We start from the raw sequence: 21,823 nt of genomic DNA on the forward strand, positions 1-21,823 counted from the left end.
CTAACCACAGCATTCAAAGAAGAAAAAGAAAAAAGGAGTGTCTATATTGGAAGGGGAAGAGGTAAAACGGTCAGCATTTACAGATGACATGATAATACATATAGAAAATCCAAAAGAGTTCATACAAACCTATTTTAGAACTGATAAATGAATTTAGCCAGGCAGCAAGATACAAGATTAATACACAGAAATCTGTTGCATTTCTGTACACTAATAGTGAAATATCAGAAAGGACTCCACATTTTCACTGCCAAGAGCCCAGGTTCAATCCCTGGTCAGGGAACTAAGATCCCACAAGTGATGTAGTGTGGTCAAGGAAAAAAATAAAATAAGACATCATTATATTAAAGAAATGCAAACACCGGGATGGGGAATACATGTAAATCCATGGCTAATTCATTTCAATGTATGACAAAAACCACTGCAATGATGTAAAGTAATTAGCCTCCAACTAATAAAAATAAATGGAAAAATAAAATAAAATAAAAAATAAAAAAAATAAAGAAATGCAAACAAAGCTAAAATGAAGTACCATCTCATCCCAATCAGAATGGCCATCATCAACAAGTCAATAATGCTGGAGAGGGTGTGGAGAAAAGGGAATCCTCCTACACTGTTGGTGGGAATGCAAATTGGTACAGCCACTGTGGAGGACAGTACGGTAGTTCCCTAAAAGATTGAAAACAGAGTTACCATATGATCCAGCAATCCCACTCCTGCATATAACCAGAGGAAACTATAATTCAAAAAGATAAATGCACCCCAATGTTCATAGCAGCGTTATTTACAAAGCCAAGACATGAAAGCAACCCAAGAGTCCACCAACAGATGAATGGACAAAGATGTGTGTGTGTCACACACACACAGACACACACACAATGGAATGTTACTCAGCCATAAAAAGGAATGAAATAACGTCATTTGCAGCAACAGGGGTGGATCTAGAGATTATCATACTAAGTGAAGTAAATCAGGAAGAAAGATCAATATCACACAGTATCACCTGTATGTGGAATCTAAAAAAATAATACAAATGAACTTATTTACAAAACAGAAACAGACTCACAGAAATAGAAAACAGACTTAGGTTACCAAAGGGAAAGGGGAGAGGAATAAATTAGGATCTTGGGATTCACAAATACACCCAACTACATATAGAATAAACAAGGACCTACTGCATAGCACAAGGAGCTATATTCAATAGCTTGTAATAACCTATAATGGAAAAGAATCTGGAAAAGTGTGTGTACATACAGACATATATAACTCCAGTATTCCTGGGTTTCCCTGGTGACTCAGACAGTAGAGAATCCGTCTGCAATGCGGCAGAGTTGGGTTCGATCCCTGGGTGGGAAGATCCCTGGAGGAGGGCATGGCAACCCATTCCAATATTCCTGCCTGGAGAATTCCCATGGACAGAGAAGCCTAATGGTCTACAGTCCACGGGGTCGCAAAGAGTTGGACATGACTAAGCAGCTAAGCACAGCATAAATATACATACACACACACACACACACACACACACACATATACATGAAAGACTTTGCTGAATACCAGAAACTAAGAGCACATTATAAATCAACTATACTTCAACAAAAATTTAGAAAATAAAAAGAGTAAAAAGCCAATCCACAGAAAGGGAGAAAATATTTGCAAATCATGTAACTGATAAGAATCTATTATCCAAAATATATAAAGAATTCTTACAACTCAACAACAAAAAGACAACCCAATTTTTAAATGGGCAAAGGACTGGAATAGACATTTCTCCAAATAAGATATGCAAACAGCCAACAAGCACATGAAAAGATGCTCAATATCATCAATGATTAAGGAAATGCAAGTCAATACTATGAGACACCACTCCATACCCTTCAGGATGGCCATATCAAAAACAAATTTTTTAAGAGAGAGAGGAAGGTAGGGCAGAAAATAACAAGTGTAGACAAGCGTGGAGAAACTGGAACCCTCAAACACTGCTGCTGTTGGAAATGTAAAATGCTGCAGCCATTGTGAAAAAGTTTGGAAATTCCTAAATAAGATAAACACAGAACTAGCCAGCAATTCCACTCCCTAGGTATACACCCGAAAGAAATGAAAACAGACATTCAAACAGAATCATTTACAGCAGCTCTCCTCGCAATAGCCAACAATTCAAATAGACATCAACAGATGAACAGATAAAACAAATGGGACATCGTTTGATAACAACGAATATTACGCAGGCATAAAGAGGAATGAGGTACTCACACAAGATGCAACATGAGGGAGCCCTGAAACACTACGCTGAGGGAGAGGTGCCAAGCACAGAAGGTCACACACATATTTTACGAGTCCATTTATAAGAAATATCCAGAGGAGGCACACACACAGATATGGAAAGCAGGTTAGTGGATGCCAGAGGCTGAGGAAAAATGACTTCTTAATGGGGAAGGGGTTTCAATGTGGGATAAGGAAGTCTTAGAACTGAAAGTGGTGACTGTTAATATACTTAACGCCAATGAATTATACATTTCAAATAATAAGTTTTTTTAAAAAGAAGGAAAGATAAAGAGAGGGACCCTCTCCCATCTTGCCCCCAGGACAAACAACAGGACTGTTTATCCTGGAGGTCGAGGTGCACCTCACCATGGTGGAGCCAGGGCGCCAAGCTCAGGAAAACCACTCAGCCCAAGGCCCCTCACCTTCAGACACGTAAGAGCAGAGCCGGCCTGATGGGGGTGATGGTAGGTGAGCCGAAAAGTCCCCGCTCAAACCCAGGGGGCGGGGGGATGTCACAGACCTGGGGCCAGTCTCCATGGGACTCACGTTTCTCCCAGGGCCAAGCACACAGCTAACAGCAGTTCCAACCCGAAGACCAGCAAACGACAGCCAACATCATTACATCAAAACCAAAAAAAAAAAAAAAAAATGGAGGCAGAAGTTTGAAGATATACCATACAGCACGTACATAAATCTGAAATGAATTATTACAGAAAAAAGAGGACCATTTTAGAAAATACATGCTTCCTGTAAAAAGATTACAAGAAGACACGGCCTCTACTGAAAAATTTAAAAAAATTTTTAAAGAACAGGGAGCACCAAAGAGAACAGGATGAAATTAAAAGATAACAAGCTAAGATACAGGCTATAATCAGGACAGGGAGCAAACATCATCACACCATAGCAGAATTAAACTTCACATGGAAGGGGTACAGGGGAAATGTATGCTGCAGAAAAGCACTCTGTGTCCTGAGGGGGCACAGGACAGAACCAAGACTGAGATGCCCACAGAAGGCTGTGGGTGCGGTAGAAGAGGAGAAATATGCATGGACAGAGTGGTGAAGGGACAGATTCTCTTTCCTACAGATAGTAAGAACACCCAGAAGGAGCACCAAGTAAATGGAGATGCAATCATCAGAGGTAGAGAAGACAAAGCTCTTCCCCTCATTTATTAATACCGCCCCAAAACGCAAAGCAAAGAGCTACCGGTCTGATGTGCTGAAGTCACTGTGGAATGCCCGTCCCAGACACAGGCGGAAGGACAGCATCACACGGGGCCGACCCCTCTGCCTGCAACCCCACTTCTGGGCTCCCCCCTGAAGATCCAAAGACAGCTCCTGACACAGCAAGCAAGCGCTCAGACACCAAAGAGCCAGCTGGAAGGAGCTCTCCTGGGGAAATGGGGACTACAACTGATTACAAAACTGAATAAAAAGTCATGAATCCACAGAGGGGGCAACTCCCCCTCCCCCAGCAGAGACAGAGAGAGAGAGAAAAGGGGGGGGGGGACTCATTTGCCTCCACTAGGGATGACTATCCTACCAAATCCTTATGTTGAAAATTAGTCATTAAACAGAGAGAATCTAGAAATTACCCTGCTTTGGCAGGAAGAAGTGTAGTTGTTCCCCAGCAGAAGCAGAGAGAATTTACAGAATAACCAACAGATAACTGGGGAAGAGACCACAGAAAGCTGAAGGATGGCGGCAGGTCCATCTTTCAAACTCTCTTAATAAAATGGATCCAGGCAAGTTATTATGCATAAATGCTGAAAATCATTTGGCAAAAAGTGTTTGAATAAAAGGATTATTTGCAGTGCCCAGGAATCACCTCACAGATACCTCCTAACCACAAAGAAGGAAATTCACATTTCCAGTAGACAGATCCAGCATCTGCAGAGATACCAAAAACACAGCAGAGGAGACCACCCTCCAGTCAGGACGCGGAGCAGCCCACACCTAGGTTATCTGTCCCAAAAATATGACTGAGTCTTCAAACTGAGTCTTACAGCAAATTCAGAGCATAAAAGAACGACACAAAAAAATCCATGAGGAAACAATCAGACAAATCCAGCAACAAACTTGACAAGACAACTGCCCTCCTCTCTTCCAAAACTCAGTGATGTACAGGGGAGGGGAGGGGACGGGAGGGGCTGCTGAGGGCAGCTGCTCTAGATTAAGAGAACAAAGAGATATAGCTACCAAATGCAATGTGTGAGTTTTGATTGGCACCTGGTTCCCAAAAGGGAGGCTATAAAAGACATTTTTGGTTCAACTGGGGAAATCTAAAAAAGGTACAGATATTAGAAAATTACAATCAATGTCTTAGGTATAATAATGATATATAGGAAAATGTCCTTATTCTTAGGAGTCCTTATTAGTAGGAGATTAGGTGTAATAATCAGTGACAGACTTTATTTTTGGGGGCTCCAAAATCACCGCAGATGGTGACTGCAGCCATGAAATTAAAAGATGCTTGCTCCTTGGAAGAAAAATTGTAACCAATCTAGACAGCATATTAGAAAGCAGAGACATTACTTTGCCAACAAAGGCCCATTTAGTCAAAGCTATCGTTTTTCCAGCAGTCATCTATGGATGTGAGAGTTGGAGTTCAAAGAAAGCTGAGCACCGAAGAACTGATGCTTTTGAACCGTGGTGTTGGAGAAGACTCTTGAGAGTCCCTTACACTGCAAGGAGATCCAACTAGTCCATCCTAAAGGAGATCAGTCCTGGGTGTTCATTGGAAGGACTGATGCTGAAGCTGAAACTCCAATACTTTGGCCACCTCATGCGAAGAGTCGACTCATCTGAAAAGACCCTGATGCTGGGAAAGATTGGGGGCAGGAGGAGAAGGGGACGACAGAGGATGAGATGGTTAGATGGCATCACTGACTCAATGGACATGAGCTTGAGTAAACTCCGGGAGATGGTGATGGACAGGGAGGCCTCGCGTGCTACAGTTCATGGGTCGCAAAGAGTCAGACACAACTGAGCAACTGAACTGACTGAACTGAACCGAGGTGTAATAATGGACCACATGGGAAATGAAATGTCATTTTTAAAAGATACACACTGAGCTATTTAGGGATACACTGTCAGGATGCCTACAAACGGTTTAGTAAATCATTTATTTATATTTAATACATACAGATAAAAGCATATTTGGCAGTGTTACCAATTACTGAATCTTGATACTAAGTACATTAAGTATATGCTGTCCTGCTATTCTTTTTAATTTTTTCCAATTAAAAAATTGAAGAGCTTTCTTTACAAAGGCATTTTTCACAGAATACGGGGTACAACCATTACACAGGATAAGAAAAAAGAGATTTTAACAGCATGGGTAAATGCTCATAACATTAAGTGAACATTTACATATAGTTTCATTTCAAGTAAATTAAATGTATCCAGAAAAACAGCTCAGGAGGAAATGACCAGAGTGACATAGAGCTGGTGCTGGTGGCTGTCCGAGTGCTGAAAGCACTGACCGACTTTCCTCCTCGGCCCCCTGCCCGGCTCGCCCCCAGCTCTCCCCCTTCCGTCTCCGACGGGCTCTCCTCCTCCACTCACCCCCAGACCCGCCGGGCCCCCTTCCTCCACCCACCGCTCTCCTCTCAGGCTTCCTTTCCGCACGACTGCTGGAAGGCTGGAGGGAACTCAGCAGGAAGACGTGCGATCTGGAACCTAGGGGACCCAGGCGGCTTCACGGCACACCCGCCGAGCTGCTCTGTGTCCGCATCTGTGAAACTGGCACAGAGGAGAATCACGGGATCCCGGATGCCACCCCAGCAGGGCTCAGCGGCGGCCAAGTCCCAAGAGCTGGTCCTCACTGGTCCTCAACCACAGCTCCTCGTCAGAGACACAGGGCGCCATTCTCCAGCCACACGCACCACAAGCTTCCTCCTCCTCCCCAGAGCCCACCGGGCCATCACCAAGTTCTCCCTGTCAGAGCCAGCCAGTTCTCTCATCACCACTACCCCGTTCCTGGCCCAGGCAACCATCATCTCGTACCACAGGGGTCATCCGCGTCCATGGAGGCAGCCGCAACACAGCCAGAGCCATCTTTCCAACCAGGGTCAGATGCCTCACTCCTTCCCAAGATCTCACAGCAACAGTGTCCCAGTATTCCAGAGCTCCCCGCATGGCCTCCTAGCCAGCTCCCCACGCCACAGCACGATCAAGGGCTCTGCGACCCTTGCTAACGCTACCCACGCCAGCTTTCTATCAGCCGCTTGATTTCCCCAAGCTCCTTCTGACTACACGGCCTCTGCATTCTCTCTGGCCAACTGCCTCCTTCTCATTCTTTATCATTTTTTTTTAATCTTTTTCAGTACAGCACAGAGAATATAGTCAATATTCCATAAGAACTTTAAATAGAGTATGTGAAAGTCACTCAGTCGTGTCCAACTCTTTGCGACCATGGAATTATCTAGGCCAGACAGAATTCTCCAGGCCAGAACACTGGAGTGGGTTGCCTTTCCCTTCTCCAGGGGATCTTCCCAACCCAGGGATCGAACCCAGGTCTCCTGCATTGCAGGCAGATTCTTTACCAACTGAGCCATCAGGGAAACTGTTAAATGGAGTAAAATCTACAAAAACACTGAATCACCATGTCATACAGTAGAAACTAATATAATATTGTAGATCAACTATACTTCAATTTAAAAATAATTTGGGGACTTCCCTGGGGGTCCAGTGGTTAAGACTCTGCACTTCCAATGAATGGGGCGAGAGTTCAATCCCTGGTCAGGGAACTAAGATTCCACATGTAGCACTGCCCCCCCAAAAAAAATTATTAAAAATATTTTTCATTACAGAGTAGCACAAATAAAATTCAAAAATGTACAAATTATCACAAACTGAGAACCCAACTAACCACCACCTAAGTCAAAAAACAGCATTATCGGCCCTTGGGACGCTCCCTTCTCTCAAGGACCGTGCAGTCAGCACCGACCTCTTCCCACCCCACCCCTGCCCAGACTTCTCTGGGCAGCGGCTAAACGGCAGCCTAAACACCTTTCTATCCTATCTGTTCTGAACCAAATGTAAGTGGAGTCATACGGAATGTACTACTGGATGTCTGGCTTTTTTGGCCAGACAATATTAATGCTGTGATTAATCCTTAATCAGCAGGTAGCAGCAGTTCATTTTCACTGATGGACAGCACTGTCCGGGAAGAACACACTATCATTTAACAGTTCTACTGCTGACAACCACTTGGGTGGCTTCCACTTCTGAGCTGGCACAAACAATGTGTGTGAGTGCTGTATGCTAAGTCACTTCAGTTGTGTCTGATTCTGCGACCCCATGGACTGCAGCCCTGCCAGGCCCCTCTGTCCATGAAATTCTCCAGGCAGGAATGCTGGAGTGGGTTGCCATTCCCTTCTCCGGGGCATCTTCCTGACCCAGGGATGGAACCTAGGTCTCCTGCATTGCAGGCAGAGTCCTTACCATCTGGGCCACCAGAGAAACCAGTATAAGTGATACACTAGGAATATTCTTGCACATGCCTCTTGGAGTATAAGTGCTTACATAAGCTATTAGATATATATCTAGAAGAACTGCTGAATATAGGGTATGCATGTCTTCAACTTTGAAAGTGAGTGAAGTTGCTATCCAAAAGTTTACAAGCAATAAATGCTGGAGAGGGTGTGGAGAAAAGGGAACCCTCTTACACTGTTGGTGGGAATGCAAATTAGTACAGCCACTATGGAAAACAGTGTGGAGATTTCTTAAAAAGCTGGAAATAGAACTGCCATATGACCCAGCAATCCCACTTCTGGGCATACACACCAAGGAAACCAGATCTGAAAGAGACATGTGCACCCCAATGTTCATCGCAGCACTGTTTATAATAGCCAGGACATGGAAGCAACCTAGATGCCCATCAGCAGACAAATGGATGAGGAAGCTGTGGTACATATACACCATGGAATATTACTCAGCCATTAAAAAGAATTCATTTGAATCAGTTCTAATGAGATGGATGAAACTGGAGCCCATTATACAGAGCGAAGTAAGCCAGAAAGATAAAGACCATTACAGTATACTAACACATATATATGGAATTTAGAATGATGGTAACGATAACCCTATATGCAAAACAGAAAAAGAGACTCAGATGTATAGAACAGACTTGTGGACTCTGGGAGAAGGCGAGGGTGGGATGTTTCAAGAGAACAGCATCGAAACATGTATATTATCTAGGGTGAAACAGATCACCAGCACAGGTTGGATGCATGAGACAAGTGCTCGGGCCTGGTGCACTGGGAAGACCCAGAGGGATCAGGTGGAGAGGGAGGTGGGAGGGGGGACCGGGATGGGGAATACATGTAAATCCATGGCTAATTCATTTCAATGTATGACAAAAACTACTGCAATGATGTAAAGTAATTAGCCTCCAACTAATAAAAATAAATGGGAAAAAAAAAAAAAAAAAGAAAGTTGAGTGAAGTGAAAGTTGTGTCCCACTCTTTGGGACCCCATGGGCTATACTATACAGTCCATGGAATTCTCCAGCCCAGAATACTGGAGTGGGTAGCCTTTCCATTCTCCAGGGGATCTTCCCAACCCAGGGATCGAACCCAGGTCTCCCGCATTGTAGGCGGATTCTTTACCTGCTGAGCCACAAGAGAAGCCCAACAATACTGGAGAGGGTAGCCTATCCGTTCTCCAGTGCATCTTCCTGATCCAGGAATTGAACCAGGATCTCCTGCAATGCAGGCAGATTCTTTACCAACTGAGCTATGAGGGAAGCCTAATTTTTAAAGTCAACTTTAAAAGATACTGCCAAACTATCTTCTAAAGTGGTGCTACCAACTTAATATTCCCACCAATAGTACATGAGCATTCCCTTCCCAAGGTCCCTCCTAACACCTGGAAGAGACATCCTATGGAAGATATATACAAAGCAAGGTATTAGGAAGTGGGAAGGGGGCGCATCCATGCCTTCTCTGGGTGTACCACCCTCCCGGCATATTAATGCTTTCACCAACCCAGAATCTCCCCAAATCCAGGGGTTCCAAGGTTGCCCACGAGCAAATCCAGCCCAGCACCTATGTTTGTAAAGAACACAGCCATGCCCTTGTCACCTCTAGCTGCTTTTACTCTACAATGCAGAGCTGAATAGCTGCCACAGAAAGGGTATATGGCCACAAAGCCTTAAACACTTTCTATGCAGCCCTTTAGGGAAAGCTTGCTGACACCTCTCTCCCCTTTCCAATTTGAGCAGAAATGAATGCTGAGTTTTTATCAAGATGTTTTTCCTGCACTTGCTACCATGGGTATTAGCCTCGGGCTCTAATCCTGCCCTTGCCTTGAGGGAAGACAGCTGAGAAGCGTTTACCCTGCCTTACAGGAAACCACCAGAAAAGAAAAAAACAAGCGCCCACCAGAACTGATTAGAACAAGCCAGGCCAAAGATGGTGGGAAGTCATGCCGCTGGGGTTCGTCAATTTCACCGTGTTTTTTTTTTCCTACCAAAGAATCAGTTTTTGCCTTTGTTGACCCTTTTTCTGGTGAACGCTTTTCATCTCCTTGGATTCTGCTCTCCATTACTGCCTTCCTTTTGAGTCTAACATGCTGCTACTTCTCTTCTAACCACCCGATACACAGCCTGGCTTGAGCATTTTCAGCAGTCTTCCTCTGGTAACGTAAGTACATTTAAAGCTCTAAACCTTGCTCTAAACATGACTTGAGCTGTATCCCATTAGTTACATTGATATGTTTTTGCAATCATTCAACTGAAAATATTTTCTAGCTTTGACTCATGTTATTTAGAAACAAATTTCTAAATTTCCAGATACACAGGGGTTTTCATTTTATTGATTTCTGGCTTAATTCCACTGTTGTTAGAGAACACCACAGTCTGTATAATTTCAGTCCTTTGAAAAGTTGTTGAGAACTGCCTTGTGGCTAGAACATAGTGAACTCTGACCAATATGTCTTGGGTTTTTTAAAAGAATTTCGATTCTGCAATTAATTGTTCAGTTAGTGTTCTCTATACGTCCCTTAAGTTTAGTACTCGGTTGCTCAATTTTTCTGCATTTTTACAAATTTTTGTCTGCTTACCATAACCATCTGAAACAGGTCTGTTTGAGATATTCCACTACGGGGACTTCCCTGGTGGCCCAGTGGTTAAGAGTCTGCCTTGCAGAGCAGGAGACTCAGGTTTGATCCCTGGCCCGAGAACTAAACTCACACGAGCCACAACCAGAGAGTCCGGGGGCCGCAACAGAAGATCCCACGTGCCTCAGCCAAGATGTGACACAGCTGAATTAAAAAAAAAACAAAACCCACTATGATCACAGATTTGTTTTACTTCCGTAACACAGTATTTTTCTTCTAAAAATTTTTAAATTACACTAGCTATATACAGATTTTAAATTATCATCTCTGAAATAAACCTTTTATCTTGTATCAGTACTACATCTTTATCTCTAATAATAAATCCTTCCTTCAAAGACGACTCTGACACTAAAACACTGCAGTGTTTCTTTTGGTTGGTGTGTGCACAGGATTTTTTCCCCATCCTTTGACTCTCAATCTTTTTATATCCTTTTGTGTTAAATGTTTCTTCTAAATAACCTAGTCTGCTCTTTTTTCTACCTGACAATCTGACTTTTAACTGAGGCAATCAAGTTCACTTACATTTAACATGATTACTGATATACTGGGTTTTAAGCCTATCCATTTACTGTTTGCTTTCTCTTTGTTCCACTTATTTAGTGTTGCCTTTTCTCCCCCTCTTTAAAAAAAAAAATTATTGAATTATAGTTGATTTTCAGTGTTAATTTCTGCTATACAGCAAAGCGATTCTGTTATACATATAAATAATTCTCTTTCATTAAGGTTTATCATGGCATATCCCTGTGCTATACAACAGGACCTTGTTTATCCACAGTATGTTGCATCTGCAAACCCCAAATTCCCAATCCCTCCCTCTCCCTTTTGTCTCCTTTCCTGCCTTCTTTCAGATTTAGAATTTCTTTTATTCAATTTTTCTTGCCTTTCTGATAGCACATCACCCTTCACAATTTAGTGACTGCTGCACAGATTACAATATGTATTCCTGACTTGTCTAATATTAATCGGCTTTTTTCTTTTTCCTGAAAATGCAAGGAAAACTTTAAACAGTTTTATTCCATGTACCTCCTTTCTGACTTGCATGCCACTGCTATGTATTTTAATTCTGCGTATATTTTAAATCCAAAGATATTAATTTTAACAGGTGATCACTGTGTTTCCCACGCAGGTGCCCTTTTTGTAGCTCTTCATTCCTTGCTGAAACACTAACCTTTCACCAAGGACCGTCTTCCTTTGGCCAGACACAAACAAAAACACCACTTGACATTTCCTTCATTACAGGTCTGCACACACACAAAAAAACTGATTCTGTTCATTTGAAGATGTCTTTATTTCGGCTTTATTTTCTGAAGGATCTTTTGACTGAGTAAGAATTCGGGTTAGCAGTAAGTTTCTTTCAGCACTTAAATTTCAGCTGACTCCTGCTTCCATGGTTGCTGTTAAGAACACAGCTGTCAGCCTAACTGCTGCTCTTCTGAGGATAATCTGTCTCTAGCTGCTTTCCAGTCTCTTCATCTGTGGTTTTCAGCAGTTTTATTGTGAAGCGATAGGTGTGGTCTTCTTTGTGTTCACAGGGCTAGTGAATCTGTGGGTGGTGTCTTTTAATAGTTTCAGGAAGTTCTCAGGCATTATCTTTACAAGTGTTGTTTCTCCCCATTTTCTCATAAAAGACCTTTTCACTGTTATCTCTGACTCCTGCCCTATCTGCTAATTTCTCCATTTTTTTTTTAATGTCTCCAGATTTCTACTGGGTAGAAATTTTCCTTTGAGCCGTCTTCTGAGCCACTAAATTCCTCCTTCAGCCATGTCTATTCTACCCTTCCTTTGAGAATTTAACTCCAATTGTTACATTTTCCAGTTTTAGAATTTTCATTTGGTTCCTTCTTAGTTTCCAGTTCTCTGCCAAAATTCTCAATCTGGCCTTTATCTCCTTAAACATAGTAAGCACAGTTATTTTAAAATCTGTGATGTCTAGAGCCCCTGTTAATCTGTCTTTATAGTCTGCTGTTTCTGTTGGTTTTAATTCATGTGGCCTTACCTCCCTTGTATCTGTTCTTCACTGAACGCAGAACAGTGGATTTACAGATGGCTTATGAAAATAACTGGAGGACTGGGTGTCATCACCCTCCTCACTCCTAGGAAAAGGCTTTTTGGGATCCCAGACCAAGTGAAGGGAGTTCGCCCGCCACTGCCACCTCTTGACAGATCCTAATTCCTCAGTTCCCGAGACCTGTCTGCCTGCCTCCCAGAGCTCTGCCCCCCGGGGCGTGCCCTTCAGAATCGGTATATGTCCTCTGTCAATCTCCTGGGGCTGCCCCATAACCAAGGCCCCAGACTGGGAGGCTTAAACCCAGGGCAGGAGGCTAGACATCCGGAGGCAAGGTGTCAGCAGGGCCACATCCCCTCCAAGGATCCAGGAGGGATTGCATCTATTAATATGACCTCTTCTAACGACCCCACCTGGTCCCTGATTTGTGAAAGCACAGCTCAAAATCATGAGCTCTGTTTTCACATGGCCATTTCCCTATGTGCTCCTTTGGGTCCAAATCTTCCTCCTCTTTCTTTTACAAAACAAGCAGATACTTGATTTAGAGTCCACTTTAAAGAGCCCTACAGTCACTATGTGGTTATCCTATTAACGTCTGTCTTCAGACTATATTAGCTCTGGGAGTGTTTTTTGCCGTTCAGGAAGGTACCCCAAGTGCCCAACACACTTGAACCAAGTTAAAGTGTCCACTATTGGCTGAGCTAAACTGAATCTGTGAAATAAGGAAAATAACACCTAGCCCGTGGTATGCCCACTAGGATTCAGTGAGTTAACCATTTTTTAAAAAGATATTCACTGTTAACTGCCCACCAGATTCGTCTTTATTTGCTATTCTGGGTGCGAGAGATGAAAACGCAACCAGGTCAGCCTGAGCTGGGGGACGAGGGATTCCGGGAGATGGCTACTATTAAAGATATAAAAAGTGAACAATCAGAAAGACAGAAATAATAATAACAACAACCATTTACTGAATGCTCATAATATACAGGCACAATACTAGATCAGTATTGCACAAAGCCTATTTCATTTGATTCTATGAGTTATCATTTCTATTTCACAGACCTGAGAACTAATATTATCATTGCTACTTTGCAGATATGGAAATGGAGGCTCAGGAACACACACCTGATGTTGACTGTCACCACTGCCTACCCAAGAACTAGTATTTCCCCATTCACAGATGAAGCAGCCAGGTCTTAAGAGGTTTAGACTTGATTGTGATCACGTGACTCATATGGAGGCAAGCAGGATGTGAATCAACTCCATTTGACACCACAGTTTAGTTAGACTCAAACACTGCTACACACTAGCTTTAAAAACCCTTCCACTCCACTTCCCACCCACTAGGACAGCTATAATCAAAAAGATAAAACAATTGAGGAGGTGGAGAACTGGAACTCTCATACCTTGCTGGTGAAAATGGTAAATGGTGTAGCCACTTTGGAAAACAGTCTGGCAGTTTCTCAAAGACCAAACACAGAATTACCATGCAACCCAGGAAATCAACTCTTAGGTCTATAAAACCAGAAAGAAACGTATGTCCACAGAGAAATATGTCCATGAATGTTCACAGCAGCAGCAACCATAATAGCCAAAAAGTGGAAATAACCCTAATGTCCATCAAGTGATGAATGTAAAGAAAATGTAGCATATCCATACAATGGTATATTATCCAGCAATAAAAGAAAAAGTACTGGCACGGCCCAAAACGTGGATAAATTTTGAACACATTATACTAAGTGAAAGAAGCCAGACACAAAGCGTACATACCACATACTACATTTATACAGAATGTCCAGAATCAGCAAATCCACAAAATAGAAAGCAGACTAGCAGTCGCCTAAGGTTGAGAAAGTTGGGAGGAAATGGGGAGTGAATGCTAATGGTTATGGGTTTCTTTCGGGGGTGATGAAAATGTTCTAAAATTAACTGTGGTGATGATTACACAACCGTGAGTATACTAAAAACCACTGAACTGTACACTTTAAATGAGTGAGCTCTATGGTATGTGAATTTTATCTTAGTAAAGCTGTTTTTTTTTAAGTGTTTTACAACTTGAACGTTTTACTTAATCTCTACTAGTCTTTATTTCACAATGGGAGAAATACTCTGTTTTTCAATTTGAAATCAGCAATAGTTAATGCACAAAGCCAAAAATGTTAACTTTTTAAAAAAAAAATTTTAAATTAAGCCCTATCTGAACTGTTAAGGCTTCACAGAATCACAGTTACCTACTCAAATTTGAGAACACCTCAAATTAGTAAATTAATTTACCAGAATATGAGCTCCATTTTCTACTTTTCACACTAGCTATGTGATCCTAGAAAATACTGTGCACTATGGTAGGAAATGAAAAGAAGCAATGTGTTTGCTGGGGGCAGTTAGATCATATGAAAATGTGAGACAGCCATGATAAGGAAAACTAATAAATGACCATTCCAAATCTCAACTTACGTGGCTCAGAGGGTAAAGCGTCTGCCTGCACTGCAGGAGACCCAGGTTCGATCCCTGGGTCAGGAAGATCCCCTGGAGGAGGGCATGGCAACCCACTCCAGTATTCTTGCCTGGAGAATCCCATGGACAGAGGAGCCTGGTGGGCTACAGTCCACGGGGTCGCAAAGAGTCAGACACAGCTGAGCAACTTCACTTCAAACAGTAAAGGGACTTCCCTGTAGCTCGAACAGTAAAGAATCCGCCTGCAATGCAGGAGACCAGGGTTCGACCCCTGGGTCAGGAAGGTACTCTGGAGACGCGAGTGGCAACCCATTCCAGTATTCTTGCCTGGAGAATCCCATAGACAGAGGAGCATGGTGGGCTACAGTCCGTGGGGTTGCAAAACATCATATACAACTGAGCAACTAACACAATCCAAATCTACACAGATCAAGTTTTCAGTATGCTAAAAGACTCAGGAGAAAGTTTTAAAAGAACCTTGTAAACAGAGATTTATTTGGCTCTTGGTAACGCTTCTCTTTAGGGCTTCCCTGGAGGCTCAGTTGGTAAAGAACCTGCCTGCAATGCAGGAGACTCAGGTTTAATCCCTGGGTCGGGAAGATCCCCTGGAGAAGGGAATAGCTATCCACTCCACTATTCTTGTCCAGAGAATTCCATAGAAAGAGGGCTACTGTCCTTGGGGTCGCAAAGAATCGGACACAACTGAGCGACTAACACTTTACACATATGTCATTAAGGTCTTGTTTCTCAAAGTCTGGTCCATGAACCAGCAGCAGCATCGCCTGAGAGGTGATAAATGCAGAATCTCAACCCCCATTGCCAGATCTACTGCATTTTATCAAGATCCCCAGGGAACCAATCTGCACATGAAAATTTGAGAAGCACTGTTGTAAGATACTGCCTTTTCTTTTTCCATTAAGACAGCTCTAGTTTGCAACAGGACTAATATTTCAGTGCAAAAACGACACACATACAGCTCTGGTCCTGGGCCAGCTTGTCCTTGGTTTCATTCCTCACTCTTCTGCTCTATTCCAAACTGCAGAGGGGCTGAACCACCGAGGGCTAGGTTCCCATGCAGGGCTGGGGGGTTGGGGCGGGGGGATGAGTCTCCAGCCACCGCCAGATGACCCACGGTGGTCCTAGCCCCTGGTGAGGGGTAGGTGCTTCTCAGGTCTGAAACGCGGCCTTCTCCCCAGGTCCTCCGGGTCCAGGGTCGCCTCACTGTCCACTGTTTGCGTTCTCAAATCTTCACCACCTGTACAACCACTCCCCTACACTGAATGAACTCCCTCTGCTTCACATCCTTAAAGTGGGTGGATCCTTTTTTGAATTCAGAATGACACCCCATACCATTCTGGATATTTCCTCTATGCGCTACATATAGCAGAGGAATTTTCTGAATGGCTGATCTGGAGGCTGGGAGCCACTGCACGCACAGCAAACCTCACATTCCATCAATCTCTAACAACACAAAAGAAAACTCAGCCTTAAGCTGTTTGTACAGCAGATGTGGCTGCATTCAGAAACCCAAGTCCTTGGGGTGTATTTTTAAACCTCTACCCATCACTCCTCCTCAACCAGAACAGCTGGTATAACAGCTATTGTTTTAAGGAGAGGGGGAGCCTCCTGAAGCACAGAATGCTGGGCAAACAATGCAATCTCTGAGAGCTCAAATCTTACTAAGATATAAATCTAAGCTATAAATGATCCACTCCATACTGGGCACACGCCATGCCCAAGGACCAAGCAGCAGGAGAGAACCACACCCATCAGTACCACTGAGGGCTCTACTTGGAGATCTTTCCAGAAGCAGATGTGACCCATCCCTCTCATGCTCTGAATGACCCTCAGTGGCTCCCTCTTGCCTAAGGCCAAAAACCCAGCTCCAGGGCTATCCTTTCAAAATCCAGCCTGATCTGCCTTTCCAGCCTCTTCTTCATTCCTCTCAATCTGACCCACTCACCTTTGACCATTCCCAGGCGTCCTTAAACCTGTAGATTTTGTTGTTCAGTCACTAAAGCTGTGTCTGAACCTTTGTTACCCCATGGACTGTAGCCCACCAGGCTCCTCCATCCATGGGCTTTCCCAGGCAAGAATACTGGAGTGGGTTGCCATTTCCTCCTCCGGGGGATCTTCCCGCCCTGGGGACTGAATCTGTGTCTCCTGCACTGGCAGGTGGATTCTTCATTACTGAGCCACCTGGTCATTCAACTACATGGAAAGTCCCTCTTTTCCTTAATTTCCTTAATTCTTGACAAACTTTCCCTCAAGATCATGCCTCCTGGGGTAGCTGGATTCTCTGTCCTCAGAGTTCCCACAGCATTACTACATCATCCTGTCATGTGGACAAGTGACCATCTCCTACAGCCTGGGAACCCCCAAATGGAGAAACTGCCTTCCATCTTGGGTTCCTGACCATAGTTCAGATCCAGACCCACAGTTCCTATCAGTGACACCCTGGGAAAGTCACTTACCCTCTCCACCTTCAACTGCATAAGAAGGGGATGACACTTAGAAAATCAACTTGTGGTTGGGGGTGGGGGGGGTGGGGTGGGGACAGTTGGAGTTTGGGATGGACTTGCACACACTACTCTATTTAAAATGCATAACCAACAAAGACCTACTGTGTAGCACAGGGAACCCTGCCCCCTGTTACAGGGCAGCCTGGATGGGAGGGGAGTTTGAGGAAGAATGGATACATGTATATGTATGGCTAAGTCCCTTCCTTGTTCCCCTGTAACTATCATGACATTGTTAATCAGCTATACCCCAATACAAAATACAAAGTTTAAAATAAAATTTTTAAAAAGAGAGAGAGAAGGGGATGACAGATAACACCCAACAGAATGGGTGCTAAATGAGTTAACCCATGTCAAGTGCTCTCAAGTTAACCCAAGAAAAGTTGCCTGGCACGCAGTAAGCACTGGGGAATGACTACCACTTATAATTATTACTCCGACTGCTAACACCTGGAACAAAGAAGGTGTTCAGTACCTACGTGCTGAATAACTGGAGCACTTCACAATAAACGTGTTTGTAACGTTAGGGCCAAAGATTACCGCCCCCACCCCCACCCCCCGACACAGAGGTATCAGAGGCCGAGAGAAGATGATTAAGCCAGAAATGGCTCCCACTGTAAAAGTACCAGCTGAACTCGCTGGCGGCGAAGGAAAAGCGCACCGCGGCGGGATGAGAAAGTCTGCCAGCCCGGGGCTGCCCACGGACCCCGCCTGCCCTGAGCCACCTGTCCAACCAGCTGCCCGAGGAAGCCGTGCGCTAACACAAGGCTCACCTGTTGTAGCAAAACCCCCCAAGCAGTGGGCTACGGAAACAGCGACGGGAACACAAAGGGTGCAACTTTACTCCTGCGGAAAGGAAATGCGTCTTTCTGCAGCTAACACTCCGCGCTCGGAGTTCTCCGTGCAGAGCGAGGTGCCAAGCGGGAAAAACAGCCAGGGACAACCCCCTGGTCCCCAGCTCACCCGGGGAGGGAGAGGGAGAGACAGTCAGAGGACGTGCATCCCTGGCCCTTTCCCACAAGAAAAGCCGCGCGAGGGGAGGGGGGAAAAGACACCCCACACCCGGTTCGAACCGCGTTTCTCGGGGGGTAAATCACACAGGTGAGCGCAGAGCTCCCAGCGGGAACCAGCCCCCTCGCTGCTCAGAAATTACGTGCAGAAGCCGGGGTCGGGCTGCGCTCGCCGGCGGGGCGCAACCAGGACCCCCATTTCTGGTGCGCTCGCCCCCTCAGCCTGTAAGGCCTGCCCTCCGGGTGCTCCCGGCCCACCCCGCCGAGCGCCCGGCCCGCCCGGCGCCCACCTGCGCCCCCCGGCCCCGGGGTCCCCGCCGCCGCCGCAGCCGCCCCGCCTGGGGTGGGGGTGAACGCGCTCAGCCCAGGCGCCCAGCCCGTTACCCGACGGAGCGCGCCCCGTGTAGGCAGCGGTGCCCGGCGGGACCCTAGGCCGGGGCCGGGCTGGGCCTGGGCAGCCGCTCGGGCCGGGCTGCGGGCCTTACGGGGCTGCCGCGGCGTTGAGGGGCGCGCGCCCGGGCCGCCGCCGCCGCCGCGGGCTCACCTTCTGGCGGATCTGGCCCGACGTGGACACCTTGCGGATGAGCTTCTGCGGGGAGCCGGGCTCCGCCTCGGGCTCGCTGTCGGACGACTCCTCGGGCGGCGGCGGCGGAGGCGGCTGCGGCGGACCCGGCTGAGGGGCGCCCGCCGCCGCCGCCATGCTGCCCGGCCAGCGCGCGCACAGCGGGCGGGGGCGGGGCCGGGGGGCGGGCCGCGCCGGGCCGGGGGCGGGGTCTCGCGGGGGCGGGGCGCGTGGGCGGGGCCGGGTCGCACGGTCCCCAGCTCCGCCCCCTCCGCGCGCGCGCGCAGAGAGAGAGCTCGCGCCCGGCTCCCGCACCCCTTCGGCCCCACCTGTAGTGTCGGATGCCCAGAATTTAGCGTCTGCTTCTCCCTGGGACACAAATTGTGTGTTTTGTTTGTTTATTTGTTTGTTCGTTTCTGTCTTCACTTTTTTAAGGCTTTAATCTTGCCCTTCAAGAATGGAAGTGACCTGCAGGCGGCCTGGGACCGTTTCTTTCCTGTCCTGCCTTGTGTCGCCAGCATCTAAAGCTGCGCCCGACACTTAGTTGCACCGCGAGTGGATGCGTGTATGTGTGCACTAATACCAAGAAGAAAATACTAGCACAGGCCTCTGAGATACCGGAACACAGATACCCGGTTCCGTCTGAAAAGGCTTCTTGCAGAAATGTTTAACGTGAGACAGAAAATGTGAGCAGGGGTTATCCCTAACCGGAGAACCCTGTTCGGGCTGGGTGGGGCGGGGAGGGGGCCAAAAGATGAAATGATGCAATGGCCTGTAGGCAAGAAAGAACACATTTCTAAGAAAAAGGGAAACTAGCCTAAAGGAAAGAAAACACTTGAAGAGATGAGCCTGGGGGCAATAAAGGGCTTGGGCTTTTTAGGTTGAGTCCTGAAAAGACCCTGATGCTGGGAAAGATTGAAGGCAGGAGGAGAAGGGGAGGACAGAGGATGAGATGGTTGGATGGCATCACTGACTCGATGGACATGAGTTTGGGTAAACTATGGGAATTGGTGATGGACAGGGAAGCCTGGTGTGCTGCTGTCCATGGGGTCGCAAAGAGTTGGACACAACTGAGCGAGTGAAGTGAACTGAGGGAATCTGGAAGCCCTTGAGCGATCTGAACCCTAGGCGGGGACTAGGTCACAAAGCTGAGGTCTATGATCCAGGCTTTGAAGTAATGGATCAGGTGGCTGCCCCTGATTTTTGAGAGACCTGTGGAGAGAGAGAAATGGACTCAGGGCAGAGTGATCGCTATGAGGGAGGCAGAGGCAATTTGGGATAAGCCCCTCCTTCCCAGCAGGGCTTCCCAGGTGGCACAGTGGTAAAGAATCTCCCTGCCAATGCAGGAGATACAAGAGACAAAGATTCCATCCCTGGGTGGGGAAGATCCCCTGGAGGAGGAAATGGCAACCCACTCCTGGCTTCTTGCCTGGGAAATCCCATGGCCGGAGGAGCCTTGTGGACTACAGTCTGTGGGGTCGCAAAGAGTCCAACATGACTGAGCACCACCATCACCACCGCCACCTCCTTCCCAGCTAAGACTGCTGATGGTGGGTGAGTGGGAGTGAAGCTGGAGGAGGTGACATCAGCTGAGGTTTTGCCACCCTTTGGCACATCCAGGTGGAGAAGGATTTGATGCTACCTCAGAGGGACAAGCTGATGCTGGGAAAGATTGAGGGCGGGAGGAGAAGGGAACGACAGAGGATGAGATGGTTGGATGGCATCACTGACTCAATGGACGTGAGTTTGAGTAAGCTTTGGGAGTTGGTAATGGACAGGGAAGCCTGGCGTGCTGCGGTCCATGGGGTCGCAAAGAGTTAGATATGACTGAGCGACTGAACTGAACAGAGGGACAAATCCCCTTTAAAGACCCTACTTCCAAATGCAGTACCTTCTGAGGTACTGTTGTCGTTCAGCTCCTAAGTTGTGTCCTTGCGGTACTATGGAGCTACGCTATTGTCCCCTTGCCCTTTCAAAGGGCTGCTACTAGGGACACAGTGGCTAGGGATACACAGGCTGTCCTGCCTGCTGGTCAGCATGCTCTGGCCCCCACTGCACGAGGCATTGCTTTCCAGAGGCAGAATACAGGAGACCCACCACCCCTGGGGGCCACAAAGTAGTGTCTAGTAGGGGGACATGGCCAGGGGAATGGATTCACAGCCAGGACAGGGCATGGCATAGCCTGATGCAGAAACTCTCTGGGGACACGCTAGGGGCCCCTGGCCTACCGGTTACACTGCCCACTGCTGTACCCACTAGCCACACGTGGCTACTTCTGATTCTATTTCAATTAATTAAAATTAATTTTCAGTTCTTCAGCCACACTGGCCACATTTCAACTGCTCAGTAGGTAAATGCGGTTTAGCTGCTACCACCCAAGGCCACACGAGATAGAACATTTTCTTGGTGGCAAAAAGGTCCCAGATGCAGGAGTGCATGAGTCCCATTGATGAGCCACCAGGCACGTGCCTAACACTTGACCAGCAATTCTGGTCTGCACACGAGTCCCCCAGAGCAAGCTCGATGGTCTCATTCTAGAGATGAAGACCTGAGATTCAGACACCCCTCCCAAGGAAGGCAAGAGAGGCAGAACTTCACTTGGACCATGTGATTCCCAAGTCCTTGACCTTCTAGGGCTAGGCCTCCTAGGAAGCTGAAGCTCAAAGAAGGAGCAGAGAAGGGTCTTGTTAGGGGCTGACTTGTGTCCCCCAGCAGCCATACATTGAAGCCCTAATCCTCTAGGACCTTAGAATGTGACTGTGTATGCAGACAGGGTCTTTAAGGAAGTAGTTAAGTTAAAATAAGGCCATTGGGATGGCCCTAACCCAGTACAACTGGTATCCTTGTAAGGAGAAATGTGGACGCAGGCAGGGCCCGAGGGAAGACCA

The 21,823-nt window shown here is 46.3% G+C and overlaps 1 protein-coding gene across 1 annotated transcript in view; it reads right to left on the reverse strand.

Moving 5' to 3' along the window:
- The window catches only part of DGKD (diacylglycerol kinase delta), a 105,476-nt gene extending 86,379 nt beyond the window's left edge, over nt 1-19,097 (reverse strand). The window contains exon 1 of the mRNA XM_070468449.1: nt 18,918-19,097. Within this exon, the coding sequence (XP_070324550.1) occupies nt 18,918-19,073 (156 nt within the window). The 5' untranslated portion in view covers nt 19,074-19,097. The remainder of the gene's footprint in view (nt 1-18,917) is intronic.
- Between the last annotated feature and the right edge of the window lie 2,726 nt (nt 19,098-21,823).

The sequence above is a fragment of the Odocoileus virginianus genome, chromosome 5 (genome assembly GCF_023699985.2).
Source record: "Odocoileus virginianus isolate 20LAN1187 ecotype Illinois chromosome 5, Ovbor_1.2, whole genome shotgun sequence".
In the NCBI taxonomy this organism is placed as follows: Eukaryota; Metazoa; Chordata; class Mammalia; order Artiodactyla; family Cervidae; genus Odocoileus; species Odocoileus virginianus.